Source organism: Pelodiscus sinensis, chromosome 6 (assembly GCF_052426305.1).
Source record: "Pelodiscus sinensis isolate ZL-2025 chromosome 6, ASM5242630v1, whole genome shotgun sequence".
NCBI lineage: Eukaryota > Metazoa > Chordata > Testudines > Trionychidae > Pelodiscus > Pelodiscus sinensis.
Genome location: NC_143057.1, coordinates 41365268 through 41385308, shown reverse-complemented (window position 1 = coordinate 41385308; position 20041 = coordinate 41365268). Strand labels below are relative to the sequence as shown.

Sequence of the window (20041 nt, the reverse complement as noted above, 5' to 3'; positions counted from 1 at the left end):
ACCTGTCCCTTGTAAGTACATCACACTAGAGGAGCTGGAGTTTGTGGTTTGTGGGATAGTCAGTGGAAAAGGGAAGGCAGTGATGGGGATGGCATGGTGTAGCCAGAGAAGAGCGGGGTGCTAGAGTATGTTGGTATGATGCAGAAATTGGGAAAAGGCAGATTAAAGGCAGCTGCAGTAGATGGTAATGGAGCAAAAGACAGTTAGAGATGTAAGGGATAGTGGCAGGCAGAAGGAGAGTTGTTGAGTGGGGAACAACATAGGAATTAAGGGGATGGAGTTAGAGGTAGGGTAAGAGAAACAAGAATAGGTGAGACAGAGTTAAGCAGTAGTGGTAGGTGAGAAGATGGGGCAGAAGTGGAGACTAACAAGTAAGAAAGGAAGAGGGCATTTAGGAGAGTAGGCAGAGTGAGTAGAAGGGAGAAACAGTCTTGCTGCAGCTGGGCTTGGCAGTGCAGAGCATATCAGCACAGGAGCCATAGCACCTCGCCCCATCCTGCCTTCAGGACCATCTGCATCCTTAAGGGCTCATTGACTTTCTTTTTTCCATAACTCAAGCACTGGAAAACAAGAGAGGGGTGGGTACACAGTGCCAATAGGGGTGAGGAGAGGTAATCTCTATTGGGCAGTTGAGGAACCAAGCCTTCTTCCTGCCTCCGTCTGTTTCAGTTGTCGAGATCCAGCTCTCTGCCCATTCTGATCCCCCTCCAAAGAAAAAGCAAATGGAGCAGTGCTGAAGAGGCCAAGTCAAAAGAGGAGAAGGCTGCACCCTGGGAGGACTGGCATCCCTGCTGGATACAACCTTCTCCTAACCCCAGCTCTTCAGCATGGCTGTGTCCAACAGGGGAAGCAGATGGGGTTCTGTGCGACTCAAGGATCTCTTGATGCCAGCTGACTGGGATATAAAAAGATCATCATAATCAGTAGGAGATGTTTGCATAGGAAGTATATTAGATGTTACGTATTTACGCTGACAGTTATGTTCTCTAGGCCTCGTAGTTCAAGGCAAGTCACATTGTATATTGAGTGTCTTAGAACAGAGATGTATTAGCATAACGAGTCGAAAGGTAATGAAGAGTTTGTAGAGATTTCAGAAGGGAGATTAACAGGAAGAGGTAAGGGGGGAGGAGATGGGAGAGAGCATCCTGTTTTTGGGTGAAGATCAAAGGCCTGGTCTGTTGTATATCTGGGGGTGTGGTGAGAGACTCTGGCATCCTTGTGAAGACAGGCTGCATGAGGCTTGATTTTTGTGAAAGGGGGATCTCAGCCATCCAAGTTGAAAACACTGGGGGAAAAGACTTTAGGTAAGCTCTTGTGTAGCAGATATGTGACTGTCCTCTGAATTAATTTGACACTCTAGAAAGTGTTATGTCTGTTTTATATCTAACCATTTGTTTCTAGAGATTCAAATCATTAAAAGATTATTGGACTTTGATGATAAACTTGTTCTTGTTTTCACTATAAATATATCTAAGGGCTGTGTGTTAAGCAGAGTGTTAATCTTGAATTGAGTCTTGTAAGATGGGAGCAGAGGATTTGAGGTATTGTGAGTGAGCACTCCAGAGCGACACTTGGAGGACTGGAGGGTGTACCTATGAACAACCTAGGCAAATACAGTGAGTCCTGGGAGACCTTGAAGGCAGTGCTTATGTTTGCCAGAGGTGGTTGGAGTCAGGGAGCTGTTCCACAGCAGAAACAGACAAAAGTCCTTTGTGCTAATGGCAAGTGGTATAGCAAAGGGCCTTGCAGCCCTCGGTACCCCTGGGAAGCATCACATTGTGGTAAGCACTGGGGTCAAGACTGGACTCTCTCCGGCAGGAAGGCTAGTACTCCTGGGATGCAACCTTCTCCTTCCTGTTTGCAGAATCCCTGCTGGCCTCCCCAAAATGGGAGGGTAACTGGTTGATGGCTGCTACAGCTGTGTCAGTTGGGGAGCGTGATTCTCACTGACTGAAACCACTTGCATAGAGCTCACCTGTTTCATTTGTCATACAGAGCTGCCATCTGCCCTTCACCAGTTCCTCTTGCTACCTGATTGCATCAAACCCTTTCTTCCCCATTATTGGTAAATCATCTCTATTTCTTCTTCAAGGAGCCTCTGCACTAGATAAATGTCACTTTGCTGGCACACCTTAGATGCATTTATATATTTGAAATCTGTAGAACTGCAACCTAAAGCTCATGGAACACCATTAATAAAGCTTTATTCCCTACATTTTGCCTCAAGATCTGTTACAACAAAGTTTGGGGTAACAGTATTACACGCTACATCTAGACTGCCTCTCTTTTTTGGAGAAAGATATGCAAATTGTGCTCCGCAATTTGCGTGCCTTTTTCCGATTGTTTTTTCAGAAGAGGCTTTTCTGAAATTTGGCCCGTCTACACTGGACCAAATTTTAGAAAAACCTTCTCTTTTGGAAGAGCCCGTATTCCTCATTTTATGAGGAATACAGGGCTTCCGAAAGAACGCCTCTGCTTTTCTGCAAAAAATGTCAGAGGAGCAGACGCGTTCCTTGGTCGCTGTGGAGTTTTTCCGGGACACCTCTGCAGTCTAGACATAGCCTCAATCATTATAAAGGCTCAGCTTTCTGTGTGGAAGCATATTGTTTGATAAAATTTCTAGTAAGTAGGAATGTACCTGCTTCTTGAAGAAGAAACAGAGGTTATGTATCAATAACTGGAGTTCTTTGAGATGAGCTTGCTTTCACAAATTCATACTACCAAGGACCCCCTTCCCTTTCCTGGAATTATATCTCTTTGCAGGACTCTTAGGTTTAGGTCAAAGGAGCTAAAGCTGTGGGGATGCTGTGGCTCCCAGAACATTAACAATAGTGAGAGAGGCAGGCATGTGCCACAGTAGGTACTGCTTCTAGAAGATTGCTGCATTGTTGCTACAGCTCCTAAAAGCATAAATGTGCACAGTGGCTCATCTCAAAGAACTGTAGTTACTGGTAAGAAGCCTTCACTTTCACTGTTTTTGTTCATGTACTAGTACCAAAACATTACATTACAATTATTAAATTATCAAAATAATTAATTCAAAAGTAAAATGAGTCACTGTTTTATCCTGAAGCCTTTTATCCCCAAATTACGTAAAGCTTGTATAACTGCCAGGTCTGAATTGTTGATGTGAAGGCATGTACTATTGAAAAAAGCTTTTTTGTAAAGCAGAATGGTGTGATTCCTTCACTTTTTTTTTTGTTGCTACATTCCCAGGAAGCATTTTCTTTGAATAAGAAGTCCTCCTCAAAATAATCTCAAACCATACAATGGCCTCAGCTGTAATCAGTTCAGTTCCCACCACTGCATCTCGCTTTGCTCTATTACAAGTGGATAGTGGTAGTGGTTCTGATTCAGAGACTGGAAAGGGAAGAAGTGGTCGAGGTGCTGGGAAGTCTCAAGCTTCAGGGGGAAAATCAACTACAAATGAAAAGAAGAAAGAAAAGAGGAGAAAAAAGAAGGAACAGCAGCAGAGCGAGGCTAACGAGGTAGAGAGGCTGTTATATTTTCAGTAACATATAAGGTGTCCAGTTATGACAGTTACCTGTATGCCTTGGGTCAATTGTTTATCTGTTAGCTAAGTAATGTGGCTATTTTTATTGCTTTTTATGTGTTACTTTTGTAAAACAAAAATTTCAGTCAGTCATTAAAAGGTATCATTTAAAATTTTTAAATTGTCCTTAAAACTTTGTTAAAGTTCAGTCACAACTACACTTCTTTAAATGTGGGAGGCTCTTGACTAATCAAACATTTACTTATACATTTACATGAAAATAAGTTGAGTTTCTTACATTTTCCCATTTCCTGATCACAGATCCTATTCTGCTAGTGATATAGGACGGACTGAGAAACAGTCATTTTTTGGAAGCAGAGGTTGGCATCTTTGCATTCCAGTAGGATTTTGCCTTACACTCAGAAAGAGATGGAGAGACCATAGAACAAGTTGGCAGAATCATAGGGGCTACGTCTACACTGGCCCCTAATTCCGGAAAAGTCATGCAAAGCAGGTAAGTCAGAATAGGGAAATCCGTGGGGGATTTAAATAAACATGTCCGCCGCTTTTTTCCGGCTTGGGGAAAAGCCGGAAAAAAGCGTCTAGACTGGCGCGATCCTCCGGAATAAAGCCCTTTTCCGGAGGATCTCTTATTCCTACCTTCAGGCTTTATTCCGGAGGATCGCGCCAGTCTAGACGCTTTTTTCCGGCTTTTCCCCAAGCCGGAAAAAAAGCGGTGAACATGTTTATTTAAATCCGCGGGGGATATTTAAATCCCCCGTGGATTTCCCTATTCTGACTTACCTGCTTTGCATGACTTTTCCGGAATTAGGGGCCAGTGTAGACGTAGCCAGGTTGTGGGGCTAGAAATGAGGTATGCGGCAGATTTGCTTTGAGCTGGAATAGTTGTTTCTAAACTGGCGCATAAGGGAGCAGAGGCTGTTGAGTACAGCTGAAGCCAGTAAAGAATGTAATCCTAAGCAGGAAGGAACTAGAAGAGGGACAGGAGACTTACTATTTTAAAAATGGAGAGAAACTGGATAGAAGATAATCCTATGACAGTATGGAGAAGAAGTGATGATTGTATTGTCCCTTTCTTATTAGTATTTTTTGTGCTGAAAGCATTGATTACATAGCCCTTAAGGTAAGAGGACTGTGGTTTCTTCCTCACTGCTCACTGTTGGCACTTCCATCCACTGCTCTTTTCGGGTTCCTGTTCGGTGACTATTTACCATTCACCAAGTTCTGTCTGTTAGCCAGGGCACCTCTAAGCTTGTCATTTCATAGCCCCAGCACCTCTGGTCTGACTGCCCCAGGTATGAAAGTAGAAGAAAAGATTGTTTGAGCCTTGGCACTCAATTGCTTGAGCCTCAGCACCTCTTTCGTTACAAATTAAGCATTGCTGTTAGCCTCTTCTCACTGGTGGTTCTATAATAGTTGCCCTCAAAAGTGGCTCTTTTATTTCCATTATCTGTGAGGTTCTGCCGCTTCTGTAAAGAGACTATACAGGACACTTGCAGCAAAATTCCTGCCTTGTGAGAGAGAGATCCATGTTAGCTGCAATGGGGCTGCAGTGAGGAACAGCGATGATTAAAAAAAACAGGTAATTGGTAACCATGTAATGACTGAAAATTTTAGCGGTTACACAGTTGCATGCACCTGCAGCCCTGGCTGGCAGCCAGCTCTCCGGGATCCAGTACATGCCGGGAGCCAGCTTTTAAGCCAGCTCCTGGCATGTACCAGCTGTCTACTCCCACCCCACTCCTAGGTTGTTGCCCTGTGCTGTGGGTGTGGGGTGGCAGCTGGCTCCCTGGGAGCAGGGCGGGAGCCTGCATGTAACTGTTCATGGTAACCAATAAGCCCAGGCTTATTGGTTAACCATGGAAACGGATATCTTATTACATCCCTAGTGAGGAAGTGGTGAATATTTATTGGAGAAAGACACTAAACCCTTTATGAAAAAAGTCTCAAATTATTTAGCAGGAGCCTCCCATGTTTTAAAGATGAAATTAAGGGAGTACAAGCTACATTTTAAATTCTTTTAAAGGTAAAAAACAGGAATCTAGAAGTATTTTGCCATCTAAGTTCTGAGATGAGGTGAGATCCATTCATCATAATATCCTTGTATTTCCTTGTTTCATCATAGTGTATGTATGCTGATAAAATCTTTTAAAATGCCCTTTAAAGTAGTTAGTATATAAAAAGGAAAGAGGATACTTGCTAGTAATGGCTTTTCAAATCTGTACATTGCAACTGCAGATCCAAATTGTTGGACTTGCATACCATGATTAATGGAATTCCTTAAACAACTGTTTTAGATTTTAGGTTCTAGAATTGATAAAATAAAACTTCCCATATCCTGGCTATCCCTCGGTTTCGCTGTCCACTAGCTTCAGTGAATTTGTAACCCATACTTTCCCCTGCTTTGGGATACTCTTCATAGTTACATTTTTTGATGGTTAAGTTGTTGAAAATAGTTACTTGGAAAAATAATAAACATAAACAAAGCTTCTGAAATGTTAGACATAAACCAAGTTATCCAGTGTCTAAAATGCCCAAGAATGATCATTTGAGGATGGGATGTCCAATTTGATTACTTGTCTCCAACTAGCATGTAGCAAAAACAGTTGTAGGCTTTATAAAGCTTTTGCATTTCAGAGACTATCCTGTGGTAGGTGTTGCAATTCCTAGTTGTTGAAATCTTTGAACTATATTCTCCATCTTTTCCCAAAAAGAAGTCCTTTTGGCAAAGAAGACTCTGTCCTGTCCAGAGTCAAGAGCTTTTAATATTTCAGCACTAACTGTTAGAATACAATTTCCTCAAGTAGAGCAGCAGAGTTTTCCAAGGGGTTTGAGGTCTCTTCAGTGCCTCCATCTACTAAGAAAAAAATTGGGAAGCAACAGCCTTTCATTTATGTCTGCGACTCTGTGCAGGAATTGAATTCTTTTTTGTCCCCTGACACTGATAACATTCTGTGATTCAAGAGGATCTGAAAATTATTCTAAGAGGAGTGTAAGATGGCTAGAACCATTAGCTGTGCCTGACATCAAGATGTAAAATCCCGATTAATCAGTTAACCAGTTAAACATTAGGTTTAACCAGTTAACCGATTAAGCGGGATCCGTGCATGGGGGCTGGCAGCAGGATCTGGCAGCCCTCTAAGTACAGGGGGAGAGGGCAGCTTCTGCTCCTGGCCCCAAATGCTTGGGGCTACCGCTGTCAGCCCCACCACATGGGGGAGCCAGCAGTCCCAAGCATGGGGGGCCAGCTCCTGCTCCCAGCACCTGTGAATATAGAGCAGCCAGCTTCTGCTCCTGGCCCTCACAGGGCTGGAGCAGCTCTCTACCCACAGTGGATTGTGGGTGGGGAGGTTGTTCCCAGGTATAATTTGACCAAGTAATTATTAGGTACTGGTTAACTGGTTATTTGTTCACATCTGTAGTCTGAAGAGTTCTCTGAACTGGCTTCCCTGGCATTGTCTACCAATCCTATACAGGCGTTGCAAAGAAAAATATCTCCTTAGAATTGATACCTACTTGTAGCAATAGTAGGCAAAACAGTTTTGGGAAGGTGCATTTTTTAAAACTGATTTTTTTCAATGTTGCAGATGCAATATTAACTTGAACATTTTCTGATTGGAGCGGGGGGGGGGGGCGGAACATGCCTAGCCTTGGTGCTTCAACATTATCAATACCATCTTGTTTAATAGTTTATATATACATATGTATATTTAAGAATTATTAATTTGAGTGAAAATATCATCTAATGTTACACGATCTAAGATACAATTGTAAGGACTGACTTATACATCAGACTCTGAAGGATGTCATCTGTGGTCCAGAAAAATCACATTTCCCCATCCCCAGTGAAACAGTCATTCAGAATTAGAATTAGTTGCATAGTAAGGCTCTTAATTCTGTATTTGAAACATCTGGCACTGACTTTTGTTCATGAAAATACGTAACTGAGTGGACAGGTAGTCTTTTTGCTATGGTATTTCCTATGTCTATGTATTACTATTGTTTTTATTTTTTAAATGTAGTATAAAGTTAGGGCTGGGAGGACAACCATGCACTTTAAAGGTGAACTATGAAATTCCTGGCTTTTGAGTTGGAGAGTCTTTAATGTTACTTTTCATTATTTTGTAGTTATCCAAGGTATCTATCACCGTGGTATTCACATGCCAGAAAACAATTATAAAAATAACTCTTCAGATTGAAGTAGTACTTAACACATGCTTGACTTAATTAAGAAGAGCTGTGTAATTTGAAAGCTTAGGTTTTTTTTTCCAACAACAGATGTGATACTACCTCACTCACCTTGTCTTTCTATTATCTGAGTCTGACACTGCATCCACTGTTTATGGGTGCTGTGTCAGATCCAGGATATTAGAAAGACAAGGTGGGTGAGGTAGTATCACTTCTGTTGTAAACATCATAATAATCAGCTAATGAAACTACTTCAGCTGCATTTGTTTAAGTAATTGGTGAAATGAAAAGTTGACTGAAGGCTTAGGCTGATGTAAGTTATAGGCAGATCCTAAGGCTATGTCTACACTAGAGACCTTACAGGGGCACAGCTTGTGCAACTGCTCTGTACTGAAGAGAAAGAGCTTTCCCGTCAACCTAAACCTCCCCCTACAAGTGGCAGTAGCTATGTCAGCATGAGAAGCTAAATACACTACCATTTATGCTGGTGAAACTTAAATTGCTTGAGGTGTGGCTTTTTCACATCCCTTAGCAACATAAGTTTTGTCTACGTTAGGGGTGTGTCTAGACTACAGGGTTTTGTCGACAAAAGTGGACTTTTGTCGACAAAACTATACCTGCATCCACACTGCCTTTGAGTTATGTCAACATAACATCGACAAAACTCAGCAGTTTTGTCGACGTATGTAAACCTCATTCTACGAGGAATAACGCCTTTTGTTGACAGAGTTCTGTCGATAGAAGGCATTATTGCATCTACACTGTCCTTTGCGTCCACACTGTTATGTCGACAAAGCGGCTTGCTTTGTCGACAGAACTGGATGTAGTCTAGACGCTCTTTGTCGACAGAAGTTTTGTCGACAGTATCTGTTGACAAAACTTCTGTCAACAAAACCCTGTAGTCTTAGACATACCCTAGTAGTGTAGACATGGCCTAAATGTGTAAGAGAACCCAACTAGCATATTGTTGCTGTACAATCACAAATATTCTAGTAAATAGCAGCACATTGATTTATATTCCTGATTCTTGCTTTGTAGCTCCGAAATCTTGCTTTTAAAAAGATTCCTCAGAAATCCTTGCATGGAGGCTGTCTGTCTCAACATGAACAAACATTGCACAATCCAATGCAGAAGGACTCTCAGGAAGAAAATTGGCAAGAATGGAGACAAAGAGATGAACAGGTAAACTTTGTTATATCAAATTATTTTATTTGGTTGTCTTGCAGAATAATACGAACTTCAGAGCTAAATGTGAGAGAAATAGCTATGGCTGAGATTTTTCAAAGCAGCTTATGGGCTGTCATTCATCTTCCAAACATTTTAATGAGTTGAGGTAGATACGGTAATCTTTTATAGGAACAGCTTCTTTTATGAAAGAGACCAAAATACTACCTTACCAACCTTGTTTGTCTAATATCCTGAGTCAACATGGCTAAAACTGCAAACAAAAATGTTAAGGGATGGCATAAGTGTATACATACCCTGCTCTGCTCAACTTTTACATTTAAATCTGGTGTATTTCTTTGCTATAATAATATTTTGAAGTTCCTTTTTCATCACCCTTTTTATCAATACAGCATTTCTGTTGGTTTTTTCTTCTTGATCCTCTGATGGGTTGAGTTTACTCTCAAATCCAGATCTTTTGAATAGCAGCACACCTAACAAGCCATTATGTTGTGAAGAATAGTCTCCGCTATCAATGCAAGATGTCTGCTAATTGCCATATATAACCCCTAATTCTTCTTCGAATCAGGGATTATTTATGTCAATGTGGGTGCTCCACATTAGGTCGGTGTGCTGCCACCGAGCCTCATAGTAGAGTTTTTGTAGCAGTATCCTGGGGCCGTGCACCCGCACACCAGCAGCCGCGCACTGTTAGGCTGCAGGTACCGGGTATGCACGAGCCTTCCCTCCCACTCCTCAGTTCCTTCTCTGCCGCCTCCAGCTACAGATGGATTCAGCAGTGCGCCCTAGCTTCTTCATGTTTGGATGATTATACTTCTTAAAACCAATAAAAGTCATTATAGTAGTTTAGTTAGTGAGTTTAAATACTTAGTTAATTACTTTGTTAGTTTAAAAAAAATCTAGATTAGTATAAGGGGTTTTTTTTTTCTCCCAGTTAATCCCTTTTTGCAATCTCTGACTGATTCCACAGGCATGCCTGGCTCACCGTGGTTTAAGTGCTCCACCTCATGTAAAGAGCTTATCCCGATATTGGACGGTCACTCACAATGCGTCCACTGCCTCGGAGAGCAGCATAACGCTCGGAAATGCCCTCATTGTGCAAACTTAAAATTGTTGGCAGAGAAAGACAGCTCTCCAGCTCAAGTTATTTTTTTATTGGAAAACTCGCTTAGATCAGCCTCTGATCTGGACCAGCAGCCTAAGGAACTTAAGCAGTGGAGATCCAGAAAGCTCGCCAAAAAAGTGAGCCTCTTCAGCATATCAAGAGGCTATGGCACCAAAGTAGCCGTCTCCTTCACGGCCGGTGCTAAGAGCAATGCTGGCACCATGCCGCAGCATGTATGATGTCGCTGGCATCTTTGGAATGCCCAGTGGAGACGAACAGCGCGCTTGTGCTAAATCGCGCTCTGAGGCGACAGGCTCCAGTTGCCTGCCTCATTAGCTGCAGCACCATCCGGCAATGATACAATCTTGCTGACGCAGCATGAGAGCACAGTGCCGATCACATTAACAGGCACCTCAACTGCCTCCAAAGAGGCGCCTGATGCGGCACAACTGCCCTTGGCACTGAGGCATGATTCAGAGCCTCAAATAGTCTCTGTGCCGCCTACTATGGCACCGACAGCACCTATTGGGCATTACACTCAACACAGAGACATATTACTCTCATCTACTTTTAACTCACCATTTTTTACAAGCTGAGCGCTCTCTGCCATGTTCACATCACAGAAATCACTCTCTCAGGAAAAATTTCATCCGAATCTGATGACGACTTCTCTGTAGGTTTTTTCACCAGAGAATTCTCCTTACATGGCTCAGAGTATTTACTCTTCCAGATTGGGAATATGCCTTCATATTATGGCAATCCCTGGGTACCTCCACCTGAGCCTTACCCCTACTGCCAATACTGGTACAAATAGCAATACTATCACAAACACAAGCATGGCCAGAAACGACAGAGTGCAATATTCCCCCTCCAAACAAATACAAGAAGGGGATCCACTCACATAGGAGGCAGTACCCCTTTCTGACCCAAATAACCTCTCCAGTGGATGGAGGGTCGCTGGCCCCAGCTTCAGTTACTTCAGACAACACTGCACATTTCTGAGACCTTTTTGAATTTGTATCTGCGGAATTAAACATTGCTCTTCATGAGGTTTTGGAAAATCGGCATGAGCTAACAGACAAACTGCACTCAGTGACACCATCAAAAATACCATTGCCTATTAATCCAGCAATAATGGAACTGGCAAAGATGGTGTGGCAAACTCTGGCATCAATCTTTTCGATGGCTAAGAGAACTGGTGATAAATATTATGTCCCACCTAGGATTCTGAAATTTTTTTCTCACCCAGCACCACATTCCCTGGTGGTGGAAGCTGCACAGCTAAAATTAAATCAGGATATACTGGTATTGTTACTATCCGGCCATGATAGCAAAAGGTTTGATGCATTCCGGCGTAACACACATCAATTTACAATTTTGCATTTCAAATTACACAGCTTTATTGAGCAAATATGATTACAAGAAATTATTCCAAACTGAACGAGTTTATTACATACATCCTTGAGGACAAAAGGCAACACTACAAAGCGCACTGGTATTCAAGGGTCACACGATTGCAAGAACGGCATTACAGGCCGCCTTACATGCTGCTAACATGGCTGCACATTCTACAGTAATAGCGGTAGTAATAAGGAGGGCATAATGGTTTATTTCCACTCCATTCCTCCAGGGAGATTGAGTCTACAGTAGATGATCTGCCTTTCGACAGCCAGAAGTTGTTTGCAGCTAACACCAATGAAATTCTCCACTCCATGAAAGATTCCAGAGTGACACTTCAGTCTTTGGGGATCCACAACCAAATACCTATATTGCCTTCTTCTAGGTATCAGCCCTACTTGAGACCTCGATACCCTCCATATGCACAACACTACAATAGACAAGACCAGCAGCAACAGAACAGAGGCAGAAACTAACAACAATGCCGTTCCTCTACCCATTCCCAACAGTCATAGCAGTCCAGCAAGCAAACTTGGTCATCAGATCAAGGGTCTAGAGAGCCTCTCACCTATTCCAATGCCATCGACACAAGCAAATCTCTTCTAGCATTGATTGTTGTCCTTCAACAACTGGCAATGTATAACCTCTGATAGATGGCTCCTGCAGATAATTGATAAAGGCTACCTTATTCCCTTTGTATCCATATCCCCTTTTCACCCCCCTTCTCTGTCCCTTTTCAGGGACTACTATCATGAGATCCTTCTTCTATAAGAAGTAGCACACCTCTTACACGTAGGGGTGATTGAACCAATCTCCACACAATTTAGGAGCAAGGGGTTCTACTCCCATTACTTCTTGACTGAATAAAGGTCGGCGGGCTGGAGGCCCATTCTAGACCTTGGAGCCCTCAGTACATTCATTCAGAAACAAAATTCAGGATGGTAATGCTTGCTACCATATTACTGGTGTTGAAACAGGATGATTGGTTCTCCTCCCTTGACTTGGAAGATGTGTACTTTCATGTTGCCACCCACTCTACTCAGAGGCATTTTTATTTTCTTGCTTTTGTTGGAGATTCTCAACATTACCAATAAAAAGTACTTCCATTTGGACTCTCTATGGTCTTCTCAAAGCCAATGGTGGTTGTTGCAGTGTACCTGAGGAAACAAAGAATTATCATATTTCCTTACATACATGACTGCCTCCTCAAGCGCACTCACACAACGATTCCTGCCATTCTCTGTTGGTTATAGGACACCTATTTGGACACCTGGGCCTTCAGGTGAACGAAACCAAATGGTTGTTCTCTCCTGCACAAAACATACAGTTTTTATAGGAGCATTCCTCAATTTGACAACAACCACCTCATCCCTGCATACAGACCATTTCTAAAAAATTGTGGCCTTGGTAAATACCTTACGGTCCAGCCCCTGCACAACGGCACTCAAATGTCTTCGGCTGGTGGGGCATATGGCAGTTTGCAACTTTGTAGTCAGCATTGCGCATCTGCACATGAGATGTTTACAGAGCTGACTGGGACAGGTGTACATGCCCAATGTCCATCGGCTATCCAAATCCATAGCCCTTCCAAAGATAGCAAATGAATCCTTACGCTGGAGGCTGAGCTCATGGAACCTTGGTTTCGGAGTCCCCTTCCGCCCACCAGAAGCATCTGTCTCGATGACAGATTCATCTCATACAGGATGGGCCATTCACTTGCGACATCATACCTGCGAGGGCCTGCGGTCCAGCACTGACAAGAACTTGCACATAAATGTCCTAGAATTGCGGGCAGTGAGGAATGCATGCATCAGATTCCTCCCATTCATCGCCAATGGACACATCAGTGTGTACAATGTCATAGCAATGTTTTTACATAAATCATCACTGAAGAGCCCGATCTTGAGCACTTTGCACAGAGGCCATAGCACTTACGAACTGGTTCCTGAAATATAAAACAATTATCACCACAGTGCATCTCCAGGCGCCCTGACTACAACAGCAGCTGCACTCAGCAGAGTCGAACATGTATCGGTCGAACATGAGTGGCAAATGAACCCGCACGTATTGGCGGACATCTTCCACTTGTGGGGGGGTCACCCTACCAATAGCCTACACCCCCTATTCTGTTCCAGGGCAGGAATAGGCAAGGGATCAATGGGAGATGCTTTCCTCATTGTGTGAACATATCACCTATTCTACACTTTTCCTCCTGTACTCCTATTGAACAGGGAGAGGGCTCATCTCATACTTACAGCACCAGCATGGCCACACCAGCCATGGTTTCTCTTCCTAGTGGTGATGTCCCGTGCCCCACTGATCCACTTACCTTGCGTGAGGGATCTCCTCCTTTACCCAGGCTCCCACAATGGCCATCTGACTCTCCATTCACTACACCTGAAGGCGTGACACCTGGATGGTTCTCTGACCTAGAGTTGACCTCAAGTACAAATGGTCCTTCTACACAGTAAGGCGCAGAGCACCCACAAGTATTACCTTCAGAAATGGAAAAGATTGTCAACGTGGTGTGCTCGTCACCAGCTGGTTCCTTCAACATCCTCCTTACTTACCATCCTTAACTATCTTCTGCTCCTTAAACAAGCGGTCCTCACAATAAGTTCCATTAAAGTTCACCTTGCAGCTATTACCACGTTGCACTCTAAGGTAGATGACTCGTCCATATTTGCTCATGCACTCACTGAGGTTCTTAAAGGGCCTGCAGGCACTCTGTCCAAATATCAGTCCACCAATACAACTCGGAGACCTGCATTTAGTATTGAATGATCTAACTAGACCACCTGTCAAACTAATGGCAATCACCTCATTATTACACTTGTCCATGAAAACTGTTTTTGCTTGTAGCTATTACCTCAGCCAGACGGTTAGGAGAGATCACAGCCCTAATGGTGGATTCCCCCATACACAACCTTTTTTAAAGACAAGGCCACGTTGCGTATCCATCCCAAATTCCTCACCAAAGTACACTCATCCTTCCACATCAACCGAACAATATACCTGTCCACCTTCTTCCTCAAACCACATGCCAACTCTTTCGAGATGAAAATGCATGCTCTTGACCGACACAGAACACTCTTTTTACAAGCAGCGAACAAGACCATTCCGAGTGTCTCCCAGACTATTTGTTTCAATACCAAACCGCAATAAGGGCCGGTGAACTCACTTAGTCACTAAGTAGTGCATATTTTCACTCAGAGTTTTGAGTGATGTGTGTTTCTGCCAATAAGGTATTCTACCAGCTATAATGCAAATGTATTTAGTTCTCCTTACTGGTTCAGTTCATCATATTAGCAAGAACATGTTGACAGCAGCCATAACATTCCATAGGCTAAAATTAAGTTTTAAAGGTTTGCAATTGACCGTTTTTGCTTTTTATTAATAAAATCGAACAAAAACCTTGTCATGAGTTCCTGTGTTAATTTTGTTTCTTCAGCTGACATCAGAAATGTTTGAAGCAGATCTTGAAAAAGCATTACTGCTAAGCAAACTGGAATATGAAGAGCATAAAAAGGTATTTACTGGCTTCATTCTGACCTGAAAATTTGCAAGATTTGATCTTTGTCAAGTTCTAGATAAAGGAGACTAATAATTTGGTTTCCACAGAATTTCTTGTAAGCTAATTCTTTAGTTTTTTAATAGCCAAAGGTTTACTAAGAATTGAAAGAATCATTTGAAAGTTGAGGGAAAGCACAAAAGTCCATATTTACAGTCTGACAGTATTAAAGGTGACAATGAGTTTGTGCCCTCTTTGCTGCTTTGATATATGAAGATGTTTGTTTTCACCTTAGAAATAGGTGCTAAACCTCTTTGTTCCATGTAAGTAGAAGGCATGTGTGTGTGTTTATTTTATTTATTGGTTTTAGTAGGGGGGCTCTGGAGAGATCTTAGAGTGGGGGTCTCAAACTGACCCCATAGTTGTGCAGTCAGGCCCAGAGCCTGTCTGTTCCCAGTCCCTATTTCCCGCCCCTTCGTGCCATCACCCCACTCTTCCCCCATTTCACCCCTTTCCTTGAGGGAGCATCCTCTGGGATTACCGGGGAGATCTAATGCAGGGTGGTAGCAGCGGTTGGCCTCTCTGCACTGGAGACAGGATACCATAGGGAGGATGGTGGCAGGAAGGAGTGGAGCTTGGAGGATAGGAAAGGTAGCTCCTCTCCCTAGCCTGCTGGAGATGGCCTGAGGGCTGAGAGTTTGAGACCCCTGTGCTAGAGATCATAGAACTGAAGAGGAGAGGGAGCTTTTTTAGGTCTGAGTTGAAATGGTAAATGTTGAATCTTTTACAACGTGGTGCCCAACCAGTTCTGAAACTGCTATAGCGAACTAGTCACACTCAACTAGCATGTGGCTAGTGTGTTGTACAGCGCAGCTTTAACATCTTTTCTCACAATTATTTGACTTGCATAGATAATAGTTTTGAACAGGATGACTAAAAATTCCTGCCTCCTGCTGGCTAGCTACTGCCCCAGCAGGCACCCTGCGCTCCCCCCCCCCCCCTCCCCTGCAGCCCGATCAGGCTGCTCACCAAGCTGTTCCTGGCTCCCTAGCCAGCTGGGCTGCCACGAGGCTCTGGCCATGCTCTGACCTGTTCTGTCATGGGGCTCTGCACTGCTCCAGCCTCCTGTGATATTAAAATTCCTGGAAGGGAGGGAGTGCGCTGGGCTTTCGGCTGGGACAAGGGATGGGCTTCTCCCACCAGGGGATGCTGGGGGAACTAGTTAGACACCATGACTTTAGGCAATGGTTCCCAAATTTTTTAGTTATTCCTCTCCCTTCCTCCCCCCCCCCCCCCCCCCTTAGCTCTTTCTCTGATTCCCTGACTTTTGCATGGCTACTGGAGGCATGGTTACTGGGCATGACACAGGCGGGTAAGGGTGCGGAAGCTGGGGACAGGCATTTGGCTGATGGCCAAGTGTGGTTCTTCTCCCAGACTCTGTCCAGGGCAAGGCATGGAGTTGGAGGCTGAGGCTGGGCCAGCAGCCAGCCAGGCTGAGGCTGGAGATAGGTACAGGTACAGAGCTGGGACTCAAGGGTCATAGCTTTATGGGGCTGAAGCAGAGCTGGGGTTGGACCAGGGCTTGGGGGGGGGGGTGGGAGAGAGAGGAGGAAGGGGTCTCTCCCACCATACCACCTGAGAGCTGAGATGGGCTTTCTGCATGCTCCCATATGTTATTTTGTGTCTCTCTCCCCTCACACCCGCCAAGTGGCATGCCCCACAGTTTGGGGACCTCAACTTCAGAACAATTGTTGGTTTTTATAAGAGTAAAACCGTGCAATCAGTGTGATTTTATTCCTTTTCAGGACTATGAAAATGCTGAAAATTCTTCACCTCCATCAAAGTCAGTGAATAAGAAAGAGAAAAGAAAGAACCAACAGGGAAAAGACAAACCTCTCACAGTGTCTCTGAAAGACTTTCAGTCGGATATAGGTATTCATTCTTATGTAAAGCATGTCTTTACAAACCAGGTGTTCAATTCTATGGAATTACTATGAAGTATACTTTTAATAACAAAACACTCTCTGACCTGAAACTCAGCCTTTCCCAAGTATAAATTCAGTAACACTGTATTTAAATAGAATATTAATTGAACAGTGTTAGAAACAAGTAAACTAAAACACTATTCTGTTGGCTCTAAATCCAAACTTATGTATATATCTTGAATCTTTTCATTATTTTCAATGTGGACTAATAAGTTTAGCACAGGAGAGGAGCAGATGAAAACTGCTGGGTTTTTGAGAAGTACCGAATCTGTTGCACTGACCAGCATCTGGCAGTAGTCCAAACTCACTCCAAATTAAAAACGGTTTACTCACAGCTTGGTTGTACTTGCTGCTTTGCTCTCCTCCTACCCACCCACTAGTGAGGTTCCTCTACTTCTCAAGCAAGGGTAGGACACTAATTCCCTTTGCATACAAAGCTGGCCCTTCAGGGGAGAAAAAGTTAAGCGGGGAGGGAAAGATATAGCAGCTTGTGCGCTCCTTGTAAATTCTTTGGGTGCTAGTTTGTTCCTCTTGTCTTCAGAGCCATGGCTCCTGCCTTTAGCAGAGAAACAAATATTAGAGTATGGAAAGAGAGAGTACTATTGAATAGGGATGTTAAAATGCATGTATTTTTGTAAATGTGTAACTGTTGAATTTTACAGTGGTTATATGTTTACATGCAGGGGGCTAGGTGGGAGTCGGCACTCGCTTAATAGCCGGCTCCCCACAAGCACCTGCTCACCTTTTTCCCCCTCCCGTCCCTTTCTGCTACCTCTGTGGGAGGTAGCACGTGCTGGGAGTTAGCTTTAAAAAGAGGCAAAGGGGGCTGTTTGTAACCCTTAGGATTAATCAATGAGCCCTGGCTCATCAGTTAATCAGGTCCACATTCACATCCCTACTATTGAATTAAAAGTCTATTGTAGGCACTCGCATAGGTTTCCAGTATTATTAAATAGAATTTGATTTTTAAAAACAAACAACACTTCCCCCCCCCCAAAAAAAAACCCCAAAGCATCCACCAAGGATGACAGTCTGAACAAATTATAGATATCAGTCATGTGACCTACTATGCTGCTGGAAGGCACTGAGATACTGTGGTGATTAGGACAATATAAGAACCAAAATAGAATTAAATAGTCTTCAGTTTATGCATTGTAGAAATGTTGCTTGCCATTTACAAACTCTGGCTGCAAATTGGGATCCGCTTTGTGTTGTTTTAAAGGATAGGGTTTAAATACAGTGTAGATACTCAGGTTGAGGCTCCCAAGCTGCAAGTGGATGTGCTTTTTTAACATGTGCTGCAAAGAGCTTCTAGAAACCTGATATTAAAAAACACTGATATAATTAACTAATTGGGATGCTTTTACTGTGGTGTTAATTCATTGAAAGTGGATAACTTTATTAGTTAATTTGCTCTGAGAATAATGTATATAAAATATAGCAATATACTAAGTAACAGTGAATTCATACTACTGTGGCTCATTTGAGTAATGTTTATTGCTAATTTGCTTCTGAACCACTGAGGTCTGAGTATCACTGGTGTAGAGAGTCCTCTTTAATGTGTTCATGTAATTTTGAGAAAAGAGAGTTAATGCTGAAGAACTAAAGTGGATTTTTCAGCTTCTTCTGAATTATCTCACTTGGATAGTTTTTGTGGTATGATTAAATCAGACAATATAGTGTTTAAAAAACATCTATTGTTCTTGTGTTCTTTCAGATCACCTTGCAAAAAAGCATGAGGTAAGACTTATTTTTTACTAATCAACATAACGCAACACCAAAGACCAACTTAAATAATGAGATGAGTACAGGTTGGACCTTCTTGATCCAGCACACTTGGGACTAAAGGTGTTCATTTACTAGTTAAGTAGTTGATGGAATTTCCATCGTCTACTCGACTAGTCGATAGGCACTTCAGCATTCCTCCTTTGAAAAGTACAAGAGCCTCTTGGCGGCTCTTGTACATTTCAAAGGAGGAATGCGGAACTCCGGATGCAGGCCGGGGCCAGCTGGAAGTCCCACTGACTCATGGAGCCTAGGGTCAGCAGGGGACTCTGCCGCGCTGCTTATTTGAAATGCCATGCAGAGCCTGAGGTCAACTGGGGACTCCCTAGCTGACCGCCAATACTGTGCGGCATTTTCCCAGAACCCGGGGTTAGCTGGGGAGTCCCCAGCTGACCTCAGGTTCTGCACGGTGCTGCCACTTTGAAACGCCAAGGCGGCAAATACAGTAAAACTCCAACAAGCCGGCATCCAATTGTACGGCACTCCTGATAGTCCGGCATCAAAATGGCAAGAGCTAGTGGGTGAGCTTCAGCAAAAAACAAGTTACAAGGCAGCAGCGGCAGCAGCTGAACCTAGCGAAACCAGACAGGACCGAATCAGTCTGCCACTGGCATTGTGTGACGCTGGACAGTGCTTGTGCTATAATAAAAAGGGTTAAAAACACTTAATATACAGTATATAGTGTGTCTCTCTCTTTTTTATATATATATATATATATATATATATATATATATATATATATATACATACAAAAATCAGTTTATAGTACCTCCCAATAATCCAGCACCACCTAGATCCCAAAGGTTCCGGATTATCGGAAGTCTACTATATTGTGCAATAAATCATTACTAGTATTAAGAGCCTTTTAGGTAGAAAAGGAAATATTTAACATCAAAATGGTTTATAATTCAAAAATCTAGGTGGGCATTGCACAGAAGTATTAAATCAATAGAAATTTTTTCACTTGATACCATTTCTATGAAATGTTATTTTTCAATGTTTTATGGGTGTCAATAAAATATGCTATATATAAAATTTGAACCCTCTGTTCTGTCCTATGATGTGTGTCTGTATATTAAATAAGAAAGTACTTATATATTGTTCATGTTTGTGACTTTAAACACAGACTTATTTAAAACTCAAACTATTTCATTGACAGGAACTGAGCTCTTCACAGATTTTATTGCATGATGGAGGATTCTTCAATAGACTGGAAGATGATGTTCATAAAATACTTACTAGGGAAAAAAGGAGAGACCAGCTCACAGATTACAATGGAGTGGATAATTGCACATCTCATGAACCTAGTCAGGCAAGTATAATGGCAACTATTTACAAGTATGCAATGAATGTTTGCTTGGTAAAAGAAA

The 20041-nt window shown here is 42.8% G+C and overlaps 1 protein-coding gene across 1 annotated transcript in view; it reads left to right on the top strand.

The window, feature by feature from the left end:
• Positions 1-20041, top strand: part of GKAP1 (G kinase anchoring protein 1) — a 42001-nt gene that overhangs the window by 7626 nt on the left and 14334 nt on the right. The window contains exons 2-7 of the mRNA XM_006135863.5: positions 3217-3488; positions 8741-8884; positions 14842-14919; positions 16707-16833; positions 18604-18626; positions 19831-19983. Coding sequence (XP_006135925.3) covers positions 3270-3488; positions 8741-8884; positions 14842-14919; positions 16707-16833; positions 18604-18626; positions 19831-19983 — 744 coding nt within the window. The 5' untranslated portion in view covers positions 3217-3269. The remainder of the gene's footprint in view (positions 1-3216; positions 3489-8740; positions 8885-14841; positions 14920-16706; positions 16834-18603; positions 18627-19830; positions 19984-20041) is intronic.